We start from the raw sequence: 16,724 nt of genomic DNA, 5'->3' as shown, positions 1-16,724 counted from the left end.
AGGAAGCTCCCTGAAGTACTTCCATCAAGCTGGTCATAGTACAGAGTGTATGTTAAACTGTTTCTCCCTCTCTCCCTGCTGCAAGACTTACACCTCAGTGCCAGTTTAGACTTCAAACCCAAGCTCTGTGTGTGTGTGTGTGTGTGTGTGTGTGTGTATAACCATTTTGGGAGCTTTCTGGCTAAGGAGAAGGTATGCATGCTTGAAATGCATACAGAAATACGTAACAAATTTCTCTTACATATAAAAAGCTCTGTGACACCACAGAAAAGACACACTCGATCCACTATCTTCTTTCTCACAAAGAGAAGGGAATCAATAGTCTTAATTATTTAATTTACACCGAAACATCTATAGTTAATAATTACCAATAATTCTTCCTCTTGATATTCCACAACGGATTTTCCATCTTTGTGTTTTTCTATGATGGGATTCCGTACAACCTTGAAAAACAGAACAAAACAGGTATCTTTAATCTGTTTAGAGCTGCTAGTGTCCTCTTCAGCATTTATAGTAATTAAGAATACAACGAAGGAGTATCAAATACAAAGCAGAAGATAAGATTGTCAATGGTGCAATCCTGTAGCACTGTGTTCAATAGTTTACTCCCAGGAAAGTATGCACTGGCTTGCAGCCTAAGTGATACAACATAAACTTGTAGCACCTTTGAGACTAACTGTATGAAAGAAGTTGTCCCATAAGCTTTTGTAGGCTGCATCCACACTGCAGAAATAATCTTGTTTGACACCACTTGCACTGCCATGGCTCATTATTATGGAATTCTGGGAATTGTAGCTTCTTGTTCTCACAGCACTGAGTCATGGTAGTTAAAGTGGCGTCAAACAGGATTATTTCTGCAGTGTGGATGCAGCCTTGGCCTACAGATGTAGCTGAGGAATTAGACCAAGTCTACAGAATCTTATCTGATAACTTCCTTCACACAGTTAGTCTCAAAGTTGCTACAAGGTCCTTTTGCATACTGATATTCCAGATTCATTTGGCTCTGTCTTTGAATTCTTCAAAATAATCCAATTATTTTTAAATGCAAAAAAAACCCTTAATTCCAGTTGTTCCAAAAGCATATCCAAATAACTGTCCAAAGACTCAAAAGCAGCTTTTCATTTGGGCCTAATAAAAATTAAATTCAAATTCAGGACAATTTTATGGAAAAGCTAGGAAGCTTCCAAACACTCTTCAAAGGCAGCCCCAAGTAGAGCATGTTAACAGTAGTTCAAATGGGATGTAACTAGGGCACATGCCACCAAGGCCAGATCCGGCATCTCAAGGAACAGGCGCAAGTTGGCGCACAAGCTTTAAATGTATAAAAGATTTCTGGCCACTGCAAAAAACCTGGGCCTCCAGGTTCAAAGCTTAAACCAGGAGCATCTCCAAAGAGCGAGGCCACATTTTCAAGGTGAGTGGTACCCCATTCAGCACAGGCTGAATCCCTACTCCCTGATCAGGGGGACTTCTGTCTTGTCTGGATTCATTTGCAATTTGTTTTCCTTCATCCATTCCATTACTGACGACAGCCTTCTTGGATTGAGGTGGAAAGGACCAATAAGACTGAAGTAAGGATCTGTCCTCTTTCTTAACTGAACTACAAGCCACTCTGACATAATTTCTGATTGTGAAGTGGATTAAAAAGGCTTTAAATAATTAACAACAAAGTCCTTCCCTCTTCTTTTGGATATTCACAGGACCTTTCTTGAAGAAGCCTTAAATCATTTACTGTATATTCACATACCATAACCATCCAGAAATTTTCTTCAGGCTCATTGAAAAACTGTCTGTTCTTCTGGGTATGAAGGGATTTTGCAGGTTTCGTAGGGCTAAAAGTCCTAAAGGAAAAATATTATACAGATTAATGTTTCAGACATCACTGAGCTACTTTCTAAGGGAACAGAAGTTTATGTTTAACAATAAAGTTAGATCTGAACTTGACTGAAAAGGTATTTGACAACTGGACAGTAAACTGCATTTCTAGAAACTACAAGTTTACACAGTTGTGAAACAGATGCTCTCTCTCTTTTCATATACTAGAGAAAGGACTCTTCTTAAATATTGCCTGTTGCAACATGTAAAGACATCATATGAAATAGGTAAGAAAAATTCAGTGTTCCTGCGTTCATACATCCTGAACTATGACTTCTACAGTATCTTAATAATGTCCATACAAATTGGGGGGTTCTGGAAAGCCAAAGCCCAAATCATCCAGAGAGCCAAAGGCCTTGATTTGAAAACAAAGGACACACATGTTCCTTTCTTTAGAACAACTGGTTTCACTCACAGGGTTATGATGGTAAAATGGAAGATCCGAGGAGAACCATGTATGTTGCCTTAGGCTCCCAGGAGGAGAGGCGGGCTATAAATGTAATACATGAAGAACCATTAAAACCTGTACAATCAATTGTCTGAAACTGCTTTAAATCAAGCGACGGTCCTACAAGTGACTAAAGTATGAGGCTGGATTGTCCATCGTGAGCAAGGTACTCCAATGTGATTCTATGATCAACCTCTGGCAGATGTTGGCCAAAGAGTTGCACCGGAGGACCTGGAGGTTCCTAGAGAGGTGTTCTCTTAGGTAAAAGGAATAGTGTTTTTTGTGTGCGGGTTTTCCACATTCACGGGGGTCCTTCACCCCTATATCCACAGCGAATGTGGAGAGACTACTGTAAATGAATAGTAAAGAAACGGGATGTGCAAAGAGCTGGAAACCATTACCTTGTGAACTGTACTATGGCTTCACACAACCCGACGCTCCTGATCTTCTCATTCTTCTCTACTTCGTTTGGGTAATAAAACAGGATCTTTTTCTCTTCCTGAAATCAGAGAAAAGCAAGATATTAGATTCGAACAAACGTGTTTAAAGTCCCAGCGTCTCATCACGTTTTGTATATACACTTTTTATTTCGGTTTAAAGGATTACAATCTATTTCTCTCATATCTATACACACACACACATAAATACATATGCTGTACATACACACATATATGTATGTGTGTGTATACACACACACTTTTATAAGCTTAAATGGGGAACAGGGTGTTTGGGGGGCTAAAGAGGGAAATAACTTGTAATCCTTTCAACTGAAGATAGATAGATAGCCATTTATAGATCGATAGATAGATAGATAGATAGATAGAGAGCCATAGATAGATAGATAGATAGATAGAGAACCATTTATAGATAGATAGATAGATAGCCATAGATAGATAGAGAGCCATTTATAGATAGATAGATAGATAGATAGATAGACAGATAAAGAGCCATTTATAGATAGATAGATAGCCATAGATAGATAGATAGATAGATAAAGAGCCATTTATAGATAGATAGATAGATAGCCATAGATAGATAGATAGATAACCATTTACAGATAGATAGATAGATAGATAGCCATAGATAGATAGATAGATAGATAGATAGGGAGCCATTTATAGATAGATAGACAGATAGATAAATAGATAGATAACCATTTATAGATAGATAGATAGATAGATAGATAGACAAAGAGCCATAGATAGATAGATAGATAGATAGATAGAGTTCCATTTACTTTAAGTCTTTTGTTTGGCTCTTTGCTATGGAATTCTGGGAGTTGGAGTTTGTTGTGGGACCCTCTGTGCCCCAAACTCCAACTCCCAGAATTCCATAGCAAAGCGCCAAACCAAAGCCTTAAAGCGGGACCAAAGCGGGTTCTTTGTGACCCACCTCCCCTTCTCTAGGCCCCATCCTCGGGTTGTAGACGAAGAAGCTGAGGAGGGCCGGGGCCAAGAGCTTCTCCTGCCCGGCTCCCCCTGCCACCGCCACCGCCGCCATCCTGGCGAGGCCTAGGCAGCATCGGAGCCCCGGGGAAGCAGCAGCCACTCAACGGCGGTCGCCGAGCCAGCGCCAGCAGGCCTACTGCCTCCAGCCCAAGTTCCTCCGCCCCGGAAGAGCCGCCTCCTCCATGTTCTTCTTGGCCCTGCCTCCCTCCTCAGTCCCTCCTCAGCCTGGGATTGGAAGCCGAGCATAGCCGCCTTCCTCCTCAGGCCTGAGGAGAAGGGACAGGCCCCAAGGTGGCTTGGCTAGGCCTTGCTTTCTCCCCTGGAAGAATAAGAACCAGAGTTCGGAAAAGATTATTATTATTATTATTATTATTATTATTATTATTATTAACCTTTATTTATGAAGCGCTGTAAATTTACACAGCGCTGTACATACAATCTTTTAGTTAGACAGTTCCCTGTCCTCAGGCTTACAATCTAAAAGATTAGATATATAATATACAATATAACACTTACACATACATATATGTACAATATGTGCATACATTTGTGTGTGTGTATATATATATTTATACACACACACACATTATTATAATACCTATGCCTATATGTATGTATGTGTGTATACAGCATATATTTATATATATGTATATACACAAACCCACACAATAATATACCTGTGTGTGTATGTGTGTGTATATATATATGTGTGTATGTATATGCACACAAACCAACCCACACATTTATGATATAGTACCAATCCATATACACATATGTGTATATATATATGTATGTGTGTGTGTGTAGTTATGTACATATGTATATACGCACAACCCCCATATGTGTATATATGTGTGTGTGTGTATGTATATGTATATACATACAACCCTTCCACATTATAGTAAGTAAGTAGTTATCTATAACCAGGTACTCCTGAGATGTTACTTTCAATGAAACATAACTTGTAGTTAATAATAAAAATAATACAGTACAATTTTTATTTTTATACCGCCCTTCCATAGATCAGGGTGGTTCACAGCAAATATCAAACAAACACAGCTGGAGCGTGGCTTTGGTGCGACTTCTGGACTCTTAGGACGCATGCATCATTGAAACACCAAACCTCCACTGTGACTCGAAGCAGCTTTATTTTGGCTGCCTGTAACAGGCCATTGGTATATTCTATTCATCAGGAGAGGATGGGTGCCTTAGCATTTGCTGGCTTTGCTTCTAATCTAGATTCTATTTTCAGCATTTCCATTGGCTACATAATACCAGATGTAACTAGGGTTGCCATTAGTCAGGACCTCCAAACCGGGACAAATGTAGGACAAAATTTTCAAATGTAGGATCTTTTTTTTTGGGTCCTATATTTGAAAAAGAGCCTCGCTGAGGGGAGGATTCCTTCTCCGCTTGGGCTCCGTTCACGGAGCCCAAGCAGAGAAGGAATCCGCTCCCTTTCCCGGCGCCTTCACAGAGGCCTGGAAAGAGGGAGGAGAGCACCCGCGATCGCCACGATCTCAGGCGGCCCCCTCCCTTTCCTGGCCTCTGTGGAGGCTTGGCCTTCACAGAGGCCAGGAAAGAGGGAGCAGAACCAGGCCGCCTCCCTCGGCAGAGGAGGCCAAGCAGGGAACGGGCCTCGCTCATGCGAGGCTCCTTTCCCTGCCTGGTGTCCGTCACAAGGGGTGTGTCCTGGGGACGGGGCCAAACCGGGAAAGTCCCGCCCCCAGGCGGGATATGGCATCCCTAGATGTAACCTATAAAAACCACGCACAGCATCCATAAGTCATTCTGGGTGTCAGATGCAGCTGACGGAGTCAAATGGTTACTCCATTGGCAGCCTATGGCCTCAAAGCGCTGGCAAAAGTGTGAAGTTTGCAGTCAGTGGTCTGGCATTGCTTCTTATACAAGAATAGCAAAAAGGAAGATTTAGTCCTCCTGTAACCCTTGTCCTCACAGTCCTTCCACTTCAGCTCCAGCCAAACTGGAGCAGGAGGCTGTAGACCACTGTCCGGAGGTAATTTCCACCAATGGACATTTTGGCCCAGGACATTTTGCTGCCTAAAGCAAAGCAGCAGATGGTACACCTAGGGTTGCCATTTGTCCCCGAAAACCTGGAAAATCCCGGATTGAAGGGACTCAAAAATGCCCTGGCTGGCAATGATTAATGTGCTGAATTTGTATAATCACAATGTAAATTAATATGCTGTTATAATAATGTGCATCATATACAAATAATATGCCCAGATATGAAGGATTGGAATATTGCAAACCTAAGTACAGTTCACTTGGAGGTTAGAAAAGTAACTTTTTGGAGGTCAGTGCGCTGAATCTCCAGCCAACATGTTTGCTGGGGGTCCTGGGGATCATGGTCTAGCAAGTTACTTTTCCAGGCTATGCCCTTAGTTACCTAAGTCAAGATGTATAGTATCTGAGTCTATTAAGTTAATTTTGTAAATGAGGCTTGGAATATCTTGTCTTTCCATTCCTAGGAGGAGGAGGAGGAGGAAGAGAAAGAGGAGACCACCACCACCAAATATGCTGATGAATGAAGAACTAAAGCATCCTAATAGGTAACAAGTTTCTTTCCTTTCAAGGCACACAAGGTCAGTTCCTTGTGTGTGTTCATGCTTGCCTGGAAAACAGACGCATTAAAGAACATTTTCAGGAGAAAAATGAAATGTGCATATATACCTTGGTGCCACAGTTCTTCAGCTACCTTCGATTTGAGCTCTTTTTGTTATTCCGCAGCCCCTATTTGTTGTTGGGAAATGTCACTGAATCTTGCTTGGGAGCCAAAAGTACTTGCAAATCGGCCAGAGATCTGTAAACAGATATAGGCCCACTCTCTGGCCACATTCATACTGCTGCAAAAGGCAACCAGAGAGCCAGCATCATATAATGGTTTGAATATTGGACTACAACTCTGGAGACCAGCGTTCTATTCCCAGCTTGACCATGAAACCCACTGGGCGAACTTGGGCAAATCACACTCGCTCAGGGGAAGGCAATGGCAAACCTCCTCTGAACAGATCTTGCCAAGAAAACCCCATGATAGGTTCTCCTTAGGGTCACCATAAGTTGGAAATAACTTGGCGGCACACAACAACAACAATGCTGTACTAAACAGCCACTCATCAAGAAGATCCAGAGCAGTGGCATCACTAGGAGGGGTGCAGGGAGTACGGACTGCATCGGGTGACACCCAAAGGTACACTTGGTGCGGCTGCTAGGCGAGTAAGAAAGGGCATTGTGTCCCTTTCCTGCAAGTCCAGATGGCACAGCAATCCATTCCATTTAGGTTTGGCATGGCTGCAGCCATGTCAAGGCCTAAACAGACCCCCAAGGGACTGGTACTACTTCCTACAGTGGTGGTGGCTGCTGCTGGTGTGTGTGTGTGTGTGTGTGTGTGTGTTTGTGTAATGCCTTTAGTTTGGGCTTTGGCCTGGTTGCAAACACGCCAGAGCCCAAATGGACCTGCAGGGGCCAAGGCAGTCTGCCCCCCACTGCCCCTTTGCACTTGGTGAAATCAACCTCCAGTACTACAGAAGTGTCCAAGGAAGAACAAGATTGCTTCCTTTCCTGTTCTTTGTACAAAAGCCACTTGGATTGACACTTGGGTCTGTTATTCTGCATGGGTGATGGGACAAAATTCCCGAATGAAGTGCCGCTCAAAGTAGTTGATGGTCTCAATGGCCCATGAAGCCCCTTCCGACTATGATTCAGCCATCATTGCCAATCTATGAGATATTGGCTGCCAATGCCCAGTGACTTTCCAGGAAAGAAAGGCAGCGGAAGCTAACCAGCATAAATATGGTGCCAGTCCCTGGGATATTGGGACAAAGCCCTGTTGCTTCCCCATATCAGATATCAGATGGACAAGAGATGGTTAAGAGGTGATATGATAGCCCTGTATTTGAAGGGGGTCATATTGAGGGAGCAAGCTTGTTTACTGCTGCTCCAGAGAACAGGACCTGGAGCAATGGATTCAAAGTACTGTACAGGAAAAGAGGTTCCACCTCAACATTAGGAGGAACTTCCTGACAGTAAGAGCTGTTCGACAGTGTAACACACTCCTTCAGAGAGTGATGGAGTTACCTTCTTTGGAGGTTTTTAAACAGGCTGGATGGGCATCTGTCTGGGGTGTTTTGATTGTGAGTTCCTGCATGGCAGGGGGTTTGGAATGGATGACCCTTTTGGTATCTTCAAACTCTGTCATTCTATGATTCTACTGGAGTTGAAGGCAACAGACTAAGTGGGCTTAGGGTAGGCCATGGGGTATATATCATCTCTTCTTGCTACCTCATCCCAGTATCAGCCATTGCCTCATTTTGCCTAATGATGTGGTTTGCTCAAGGCTAGCCTTCTGACTTTCTCTGTGGAGATATCGAGAAGACAATGAGTATCTTGGCCAGTTCAGAACTGTAAGTAGGGAAGAACGTCTTCCAGTTTTGTGCATAAATGCACATCTGAGTAGGAGTGGGCAAAATTTGAGTTTTGAACAAAGTACACTCTGATACCTTAAAGTCCTTACGGCATCCTCAGTGCCTCCAGACTCTATTTATTTTCAACATAAATAGATTCTGAAATATGGCATTGAACTATACCTGGCCCCTTACATTGCATAAAAGAAAAACTCCAATGTGGGAAATCCTGTATTCCAGATAACAAGGCTCCTGTGTTGGGGAGAACACAGTAAATAATGAGTTCCTCATAGGCCATTTACGGTTCTGGATGTCCCCCTAAATGGAAGGAAGTGGATAAAAGCCCTGAGAACATTTGGGGCACGTTTCATGCGTGAATGTAGCTCCCTCCTGTCTTTTCATAGTTCTGATGTCTGAACTGGAGGACAGTCTTTTTTATGTGACTGGATGGGTTTCAGAGAAATCATGTGCTAGCAATGAAAGACAAACACGGTCTTAATGAAATATTTATTTTCCCAAAAATACATGCAAAAGAGAAAAAAACTCTTCTGAATAACCATCCTTTGATCACCGGAAATGAGTAACAGTATTTCATTATTCTACTTACATTTTCTCTCTGATGCCTCCTTGCTGACATAACCATACAAGATTCCATTCTAGATCCCGCTGCCCATTTCTCCCCCTGGCCATAACCCAGTAGTAAAGTGTATGCTTTTACATTCGGAAGGTCTCAGGTTTGATTCTGGACCACTCCAGAGAAAGGTCAGAAGGTGGCTCCCATGTCAGGGAGATAATTTAAGACAGGTTTTATACTAAACTTTAAAGGAGCAATACAAGGTACTGAAACTATTTAAGGGGTCGATGGTCCTTTGCAATTTGGATCAAAACCCAGAATGGGCTCACAGAGATGAAAGCCATGATTTAGTCTGACCTGGTACAAGGTCTTAATATTCATATGGAGATTAGTTAGATCAGTGTTTCTCAAACTTTGGTCCTCCAGCAGTTTTGGACTTCAACTCCTGGAAGTTTGGGAGCTGAAGTCCAAAACATCTGGAGGACCAAAGTTTGGGAAACACTCAGTTAGATGGTTACATTGGATGTGATTCTCAAGCTGTGGAATAGTGTCACTCCTAGGTGTTTTCTTAGTATCCTCCCGTTATTCATTTCACTGTCAAATTTAAACTCTTACTTTAAATAACTTAGAGTGAGAAATGAATGAAGGCCCTCCTTCAATTGCTTAATTATTTGAGCCTGGTATTTCTTTAGAATTGCTTTTCATGTATTTATATACTGCACCATTGTTAAGTCAGGGTGAAAATCAGCTGAGTCCCATTGAGTCCAACAGGGCTTACTTGGGGCTGCAATCCTAAACTGCTTTTCAGCCAATGCATCAGTAGCAATTCACGTCTTCTCTTGTCGGTGGAGTGGTGAATCTGATATATGGTTTTAGACCACATCTTAAAGAAATTATTCAAGTTGCAGAACCATTTCCCCAAAACAGAGTCAGCATCTTGGATAGCCCCTTAAAACTTGCATTAAACCCTTCCAGAGATCCACTGCCCCTACACTGTATATTTGTCTGGAGACGAACTTTAGGGTCTTGTGCAGTTGACCATCTTTTAAAACATGCATTGTGGATGTTAACATCTGACATTTTTACTCTTTAGTAAGCATGCTACTAAACAGAATCGGTACTCATCATCCCTCCAGTCATTTTTGTTTTAAAAAATTACTCACTTTAGAGTCTTTTTTAAAACAAAAGATCCTACAAAACAAGAGTCAGTGTAGTAAAGTGTTTGGAGGGTTGTACTAGGATTCTGGGAGGCCAGGGTTCAAATCTCCACTCAGCCATAGAAACCCACTGAGTGATCATAGGCAAGTCACATTCCTTCAACCTGAGAGAAAAGCAATAGCAAACCGCCTCTGAATAAATCCTGCTTAAAAAAATATATGATAGGGCTGCCACAAGTCAGAGTCAGCTTGAAAATACATAATAACAACAGCAACATAGGATTTGCATCCAAGGAAAGGATCAACGTTTTCCCCACTATATGATGGCCTTGTTTCAAACTGACTGTCTAAGTTTAGAGAGAATAAATAAGTAAAGGAAGGAAGGATCTTAAACTCCATGATACATATTTAATGTGAAGTTTAACACTCAGCTCTTGTTTCTTTGGACAGTGAAATCACATTAATTTTAGGAACGGATGGAATAAGGCTCTCCAAATAATTGTGAAATGGATATTTTCCAGAGAGTTTTCAGAAATTGCTGATTTTGGACTCTTCTCCAGATCATCCATTTCCCTTTAGATATGCAGAATTTACCTTTCACTATCCAAGAAGGAAATGACGTATAGATGTATTTTTAATGGGAAGGAAGAGGTGAACGTAAGCCTACAAATAGGCAGATCATCAGAGTCTCTCTTCAGTTACGTGAAAGCAAATGAAACCAGAGGTTAATCGGGGAATTGCACCAGTCAAATGCCAAAACAGCTTAAGGCGTAAATGAAGATGACACCTAAAACTAAAGACGAGAACCCTAGGATTTGGGATATGAATCTCACTGGGACACCTTGGGCCAGTCCCTCTAACCTGGCCTACCTTGCAAGGTTGTAGTGAGACTAAAGTGATGAGGAGGGTCATGAACCCCACTCTTGGGGAAGATGGGACAGAAACGTAACAAACAAAGTTCTTATGGCATTTCCACATTGCAAAGCCTATACCGGCTTTGTTTTAATCTCATCCTAACACTACTATAAAAACTGCATGGGCTGCTTTGTACATGCCATTTCCTTTTGGTATTATTTTCTGCACTGAGAGGTTTCCGTCCCTAACTCAAAAAGCTTCAGAGAGGCTCAAATGCAGATTTTTAGTCCATGCGTGAAGGCATCCTTTGTGCAGTCAACCCAATGCCAAGACTTACCAGGTTATTTTCTTGTTGTTTTTCCCATAGAAAAATCACAGCAGAAGACAGGGGCTTAACATTAGAGGAGGCTACAGGCAGACCTCACTTTAAGGTACAGCACTTTTCAGTTGCACAGTATTACTCTATGCTCAGTCTGTTTTCAGCGTTTGCTCACTTTGTGTCTCAGTGTCATATTCTAATAATTTACAGTATTTATTCATTATTATTTTACTTTTGCATCTTTTAAAAATGCCTAGCACTGTTACACACTTAATAAATCATTGTGTAAATATGTGTTTCGGCTTCTATATGTGGTGAAAAAGGCCGTCACTTTATAGCAGTGGTCTGGAACCTAACCCACCATCTTAGTGAGCTTTGCCTGTGTATGAAGCCATTTCCGTGAGATATTACTATAGCAATGTTTAGATCTTGCAAAGAACTCCACCTTTCCTAAGCAAGAAGGCAGAACTGACAGCTAGTGTGGGGCAATATTGCATTGGGCCTTGGAGTTTCAGGTTCAAGTTCCCACTGAGCTATAAAAGTCACTGGGTGATCTTGGGCCAGACCCATTCTCTTCCCCGTCCTGCCTCACAAGGTTGTTGTGACCATAGGATGTGGAGGAGAAGAGTTATATATTCCACCTTCAGGTCATTGGAAAAAGGTGGGATATAAAGGCAACTACAGACGCAGGGAGGAATGAAATGTGGATAACCAGTTACCAGCATTAGTCACCAACAAAAAGTGATGGTGAAAAATAGCATTGGCCAACAGTATGGGTTTCACAGTATGCATAGCACATTTGAGCCTGGACCCCACAATCCAAACTTTCTGCAACACTTTTTTGGGATAATGATGAGATCAAGGTTAGGAATTGTCTTGTAGCACCTTTGAGACTAACTGAAAGAAAGAAGTTGGCGGCAGCAGCTTTCATAGACTTAAGTCTACTTCCTCAGATGCATTTGATGCATTTCCTCAGACCAAATGCATCTGAGGAAATAGACTCTAGTCTACGAAAGCTCATGCTGCCAGCATCTTTCTTTCAGTTAGTGTCAAAGACTAACTACAAAATCTCTCTACATACGGATTCTACAGACTAGCACGACCATATCTTTGAATGCTACAATGGTAGGAATTGTGTGACCCTCCAAATGTTGCATTACCATTTCCAACATTCTTCTACGCTTGCTTGGACTACAGAGAGCTGCAGTTCAACAACATCTGGAGGGCTGCACAATCCCACCCCTCCAAATAAAGCAGAAGGAGGATAGAAGAAGGAAACGTAGTTAGAGGTATACATATAATGTCCAGCATAGGGACTGCTGCGATGATGACCGAGGTCTACACTAGTACAAAGCCACCTTTATTAACTAGTGTAAACCTATAAATGAGTAGCACACAATGAAGAGTAAAACAACATTAACAAAGGATTCCTGGGATTGCAAGCTTTGGGAGAAGCATCTGTTGTAGATGCATCGGCTGGTCCACCACACGCGGTTATTTTCAGCCCCTTAGGAGTGCACCATTTGTTGGAATTCTGTACCAAAGGAAGGAAAGGTGAGTTGCAAATGCTGACTAGTACCAGGCAGTTGCTTCTTACCCCAGACAAAAGCCAAGGGTCTGCAGCAAAAGAGGCAACTTATGGCTGTCAAGGTGCTGGACTGCCACTCCCAAAAGCCCGAGCTGACCCAGCATAACCACAGGAGTCATAGACCAGCAACATTTAGAGAGGCATGAGTTGCCCACTCCTGATGCACCACCAGTATAATCACTGTAGTGAAAGGGAACATTCAAAGTTCAGAGGCCATAGTGGGTGAGGGCCATTGACTTCATGCCTGTCCAGGGACTGTCCAGGTATTAGTGGCAGAGTAGAGAGCCAGCAAGGCGTAGTGGTTTGAGTGTTGGTCTGGAGACCAGGTTTAAAATCCCAGCTCTGCCATGAAACCCACTGGGTGGCTTTTGGCAAGTCACACACTCTCAGCTCCAGGGGATGGCCATGGCAAACCCGCTCTGGTGCCCGGCTTACCTCTTCTGAATTTGAGCCAAATTTGGAAGTTATGATGATTTTATCGCACAGACGATTCCCTCAAAACAGCTTCAAGTTGCCTCCAGTGTTGAATTCAGGCCCTGTAAGTTGCTTCGGCTGCCATTTTTTTCCAAATCATAAGCTTCGGAATTGGATAAAAATGTCTGCTGTAGCGATTTGCGGGGACCGAATTCAACACTGGAGGCAACGGGAAGCCATTTTGAGGGGAAAGTCCATGCAGTAAACTCAGCATAACTTTCAAATTTGGCTCAGATTCGGAAGAGGTAAGTTGGGCATCGGAGGTGGTGCGATAAAGTCCTAATAAGTGAGAGAATGCATCCTCTGGGAGAAATGCTGCTGCAGTCTGTATGTTGGATAGTTGGGCTATTTCATCCTGCATGACAGGCAGCAGGCTTCCAGTTACCTTCCTAATAATAATAATAATAATAATAATATATATATATATATATCCTGCCTCTTCCGTTGACATACACAGCCACAGTGAACAGAGGTATAAGGGAAAGGGAAAGACAAGGGGACTGAAGCAGGGAGAACCATTCCACACCAACTGGAAACATACCATCTGCCCCAATTTTCCCATCTCCATCATGGTCTGCCGCTGCCATCAATGCTTTGGTTTCTGCCGGTGTTAACACTCTGGCGCCACTGTCAAACCTCTGGAGGAAAAATCTAGTAACAGGAAGGAATAGCACACAGCTGAGAAAGAATGTTGTGATGCTTGGCGCACCGACCTGAAGAAGAGTCCTGTGCTACTAGAAAACTTGTTAACATCAGTAACACAGTTAGTTCGAATGGAGACCATGAAGAAAAAGATGGTGCTCTTTTTATAGGAGAGTTTAGGAAAGGGAATAATAATCAAATTAATGCTATGGTAAAGTGTCCCATGTTTTATCTAGAATCATAAGAATAATAGTATCATAGAGTTGGAAGAGGCCACAAGGGCCATCCAGTCTAGAAACAGAGGGTCATCATACTACAGGGTACATGTGGCTGTCACAATGAACCATGTCTATTTATGCGAACCGTAGTTTGTTGCTTAAGCCATGAAAGCTTCTCTTCTTCATGATTTCTGTTCTTTTTTTTCTTTTATTAACTACAGTGGTCCCTCCACGTTTGTGGGATTTCGGGGTGAAGGACCCCCATGAATGTGGAAAAACCACAAATAAAAAAAAATGCTATTCTTTTAACCTGAGAGAACACTTCTCCTGGGATTTCCAGGTCCTCCAGTGCAAACTTTATAGTCAACAGATTGTTGATTGTGAGTTCCTGCATGGCAGGGGGGTTGGACTGGATGACCCTTGTGGCCTCTTCCAACTCTATCATTCTATGATTCTAGGATTTCTATGAACATCTCCCAGAAGATAATCATAGAATCATGCTAGAGCACCTACAAATGCCTAGAGAAGTGTTTTCACAAATGAAACTGTAACATATATGGCCAAGTAATATCAGTCTATCGCCAAGATGGCGAAAAGGACTGATGAAGAAGAATGCACAAGCAAGGAGAAGCTGCAGCAGTTTGCTTTTTCCTCAGCTTACTGGGAAGGGTAAGAGTCTGCCTCCTCTTTTCTTTTCTTTTCTTTTCCTCTCCTCTCCTTCCTGCTGAGTGCAAAATGTTATTTGTTTGTTCGTTTTGTTTGTTTTCCACCCCCCAAATGGGACTCAAAGCGGCTCACAGTTTAAAATAACAATACCATAAAAACACGTTTGCATTTTGCAACGTAATTGGCAATACAATTAAAATACCTTTGCAACTCAGTTTGCAGCAATTTAAATAAGCTTAAAACAAGGGGGGAAGTGGGAGGGGGCGTCAGAGAAAAGTGGGTCATTTTAAAAGCAGCTGAACAAGTGGGATGACACTGGACTATCCCTGACAAACTGGGACATTTGGAGGGTATGCACCACGCTGACAATCCACAAAACTTTAAAGCCTAAACACCTGAAAGACACTAGATCCTATCTGATCTTGGGAGCTAAGCAGGATCAGCATTGCTTAGCAGGCCCCCAATGAATCCCAGGTGCTGCAGGCTATATTTCAGAGGAAGAAAGCGGCAAAACCACCTCTGAGTATTCCTTGCCTAAGAAAACCCTATGAAATTCATGGGATTGCTGTAAATTGCAAAGCACACACACACATATATACACACAAAAACAGCTCAAGTGAGAGAGAAAAGAGGGAAAAACCTCACTTGAGTTCATCTTCCTCGATGAAGCCGCTCTGATCATTGTCTAGGAACTGAAATATCTCCTTCACTTGGCTGCTGCTCTTTTTGCTCATGCCTGTGAGCTGAAAGAATTTTTTGTGGTTGAAACTATCTGGGGCTAAGACAGAAAAAGAAAGCTCCAGTTAACTAGACATTTAGGGACAAATGATAACCACTTCTTTTTTAACTTATCCTCAGTGTAAAGATACTGCGATGACCCCATGGCCCAGATGCACAGCTGAGATTACAAGTTGCATATAAGACTAACTGGTTTTTATTTTAGTATGAGCTTTCATGGATATTACACGGCCAATAACACAGAGATGCATAGATTTGCTCTTCCTCCAATATATGCCACCGTGTGTCAACAAACGGCCCTGTGCCTTATTTAATGTTGTAAGCTGCTGAATCCCAGTCTTGGGAGAAGGGTAGGATATAAATAAATATAATATTAATAATAATTGGCAAGAGCGCCTGATGCACATGGGTCCTCAGTGATCATTGGGACCAACGCAGTGAACATCAGGACTGATGCAATGCATGTCGGGACTGATTCATTGTGCATTGGTCCTATTGGGCACCACTCCATTGGGCATTGGGCACCAAAGCGCATTGGTACTTTGCTGGTCCAGGAATTGCCATGAAATAGTCCAGGGTAATAGAAACATCATATGGATTAATACATAAATATATCCAGAGGTTTTTAGTAACAGATATCACACTCTCCTATAACATTTGCTCCATCTGGAAGAAGATGATTTACTTATAGTGCAGCATGATCCTGTCTAAATATCCTACAGGCATCAGATACTGTCTGGTCTTGGTAGCTAAGTAGAGTTGACCTTGGTTGGTACTTGGATGGGAGACTGGCAATGAATATCAGGTGCTGTAGGCTATATTTAAGAGGAAGAAACTGGCAAAACCGCCTCTGAGTATGCCTTGTGGAAGATGCTGTGAAACATTCTTGGGGTTGCCATAAGTCAACAGCCAACTTGAAAGCAAACACATACGCACAGACATGCAAATAACATCCCTTGATTTGTTCTATTTTTATTTTATTTTAAAGGAAAAAGAGGCCTGAATAACAGCAACAATACCTTGGCAGTCTCTGAGTGCGGCAGCAATGTCAGAAGGGTTGAGAACGTCGCTGATGCTCATATTAAACTGTTCCGAAAAAAGACAAAGAAAGGATAAAAAATGCTGTAACAGGCAAGTGAAATAAAATACAATCTCTTTTTCCAGCAATGCAAGATTGCAGATGAGATGCAAAAACAGGTCTCTAATAGTTGATCAGTACAATTTTTTAAAATACATTTAAACTGTCTGCATAACTAGTAACCTTGTTCACATGTGTGATATTAAAACTATTCAAAGAG

The 16,724-nt window shown here is 42.2% G+C and overlaps 2 protein-coding genes and 1 long non-coding RNA gene across 3 annotated transcripts in view; 1 reads left to right on the top strand and 2 right to left on the bottom strand.

Annotated features, from left to right (window-relative positions):
• CCZ1 (CCZ1 homolog, vacuolar protein trafficking and biogenesis associated) overlaps positions 1-3,966 on the bottom strand; it is a 16,315-nt gene extending 12,349 nt beyond the window's left edge. The window contains 4 exon segments of the mRNA XM_042438374.1: positions 369-443; positions 1,748-1,841; positions 2,725-2,822; positions 3,716-3,966. Of these exon segments, the coding sequence (XP_042294308.1) occupies positions 369-443; positions 1,748-1,841; positions 2,725-2,822; positions 3,716-3,823 (375 nt within the window). The 5' untranslated portion in view covers positions 3,824-3,966.
• Positions 3,934-16,724, top strand: LOC121914725. Its single transcript, XR_006100566.1, has 4 exons — positions 3,934-4,062; positions 6,264-6,344; positions 11,149-11,212; positions 16,415-16,724. It is a non-coding gene; the product is annotated as an uncharacterized LOC121914725 (long non-coding RNA).
• On the bottom strand, positions 12,542-16,509 carry LOC121914724 (parvalbumin, thymic CPV3-like). Its single transcript, XM_042438375.1, has 4 exons — positions 16,446-16,509; positions 15,334-15,466; positions 13,704-13,813; positions 12,542-12,634 (listed from the first exon to the last, which is right to left on the bottom strand). Exons 1-4 carry the CDS (start codon positions 16,504-16,506, stop codon positions 12,609-12,611), a joined length of 330 nt encoding a protein of 109 aa, XP_042294309.1. The 5' UTR covers positions 16,507-16,509; the 3' UTR covers positions 12,542-12,608.

This window comes from Sceloporus undulatus, chromosome 8 (genome assembly GCF_019175285.1).
Source record: "Sceloporus undulatus isolate JIND9_A2432 ecotype Alabama chromosome 8, SceUnd_v1.1, whole genome shotgun sequence".
Lineage (NCBI taxonomy): Eukaryota > Metazoa > Chordata > Lepidosauria > Squamata > Phrynosomatidae > Sceloporus > Sceloporus undulatus.
The sequence above is the reverse complement of the archived record's forward strand: the minus strand, read 5'-3'. Positions and strand labels throughout refer to the sequence as shown.

What these genes read in the sequence shown, in the direction of transcription:
- LOC121914724 (XM_042438375.1), bottom strand. Translation starts at nt 16,506, where the DNA reads ATGAGCATCAGCGACGTTCTCAACCCTTCTGACATTGCTGCCGCACTC. An exon ending in ATCGAGGAAGATGAACTCAA is followed by an intron (nt 13,814 to 15,333) that starts GTGAGGTTTTTC and finishes TCCTGTTACTAG; the next exon opens with ATTTTTCCTCCAGAGGTTTG. An exon ending in TGGGAAAATTGGGGCAGATG is followed by an intron (nt 12,635 to 13,703) that starts GTATGTTTCCAG and finishes CCTTTGGTACAG; the next exon opens with AATTCCAACAAATGGTGCAC.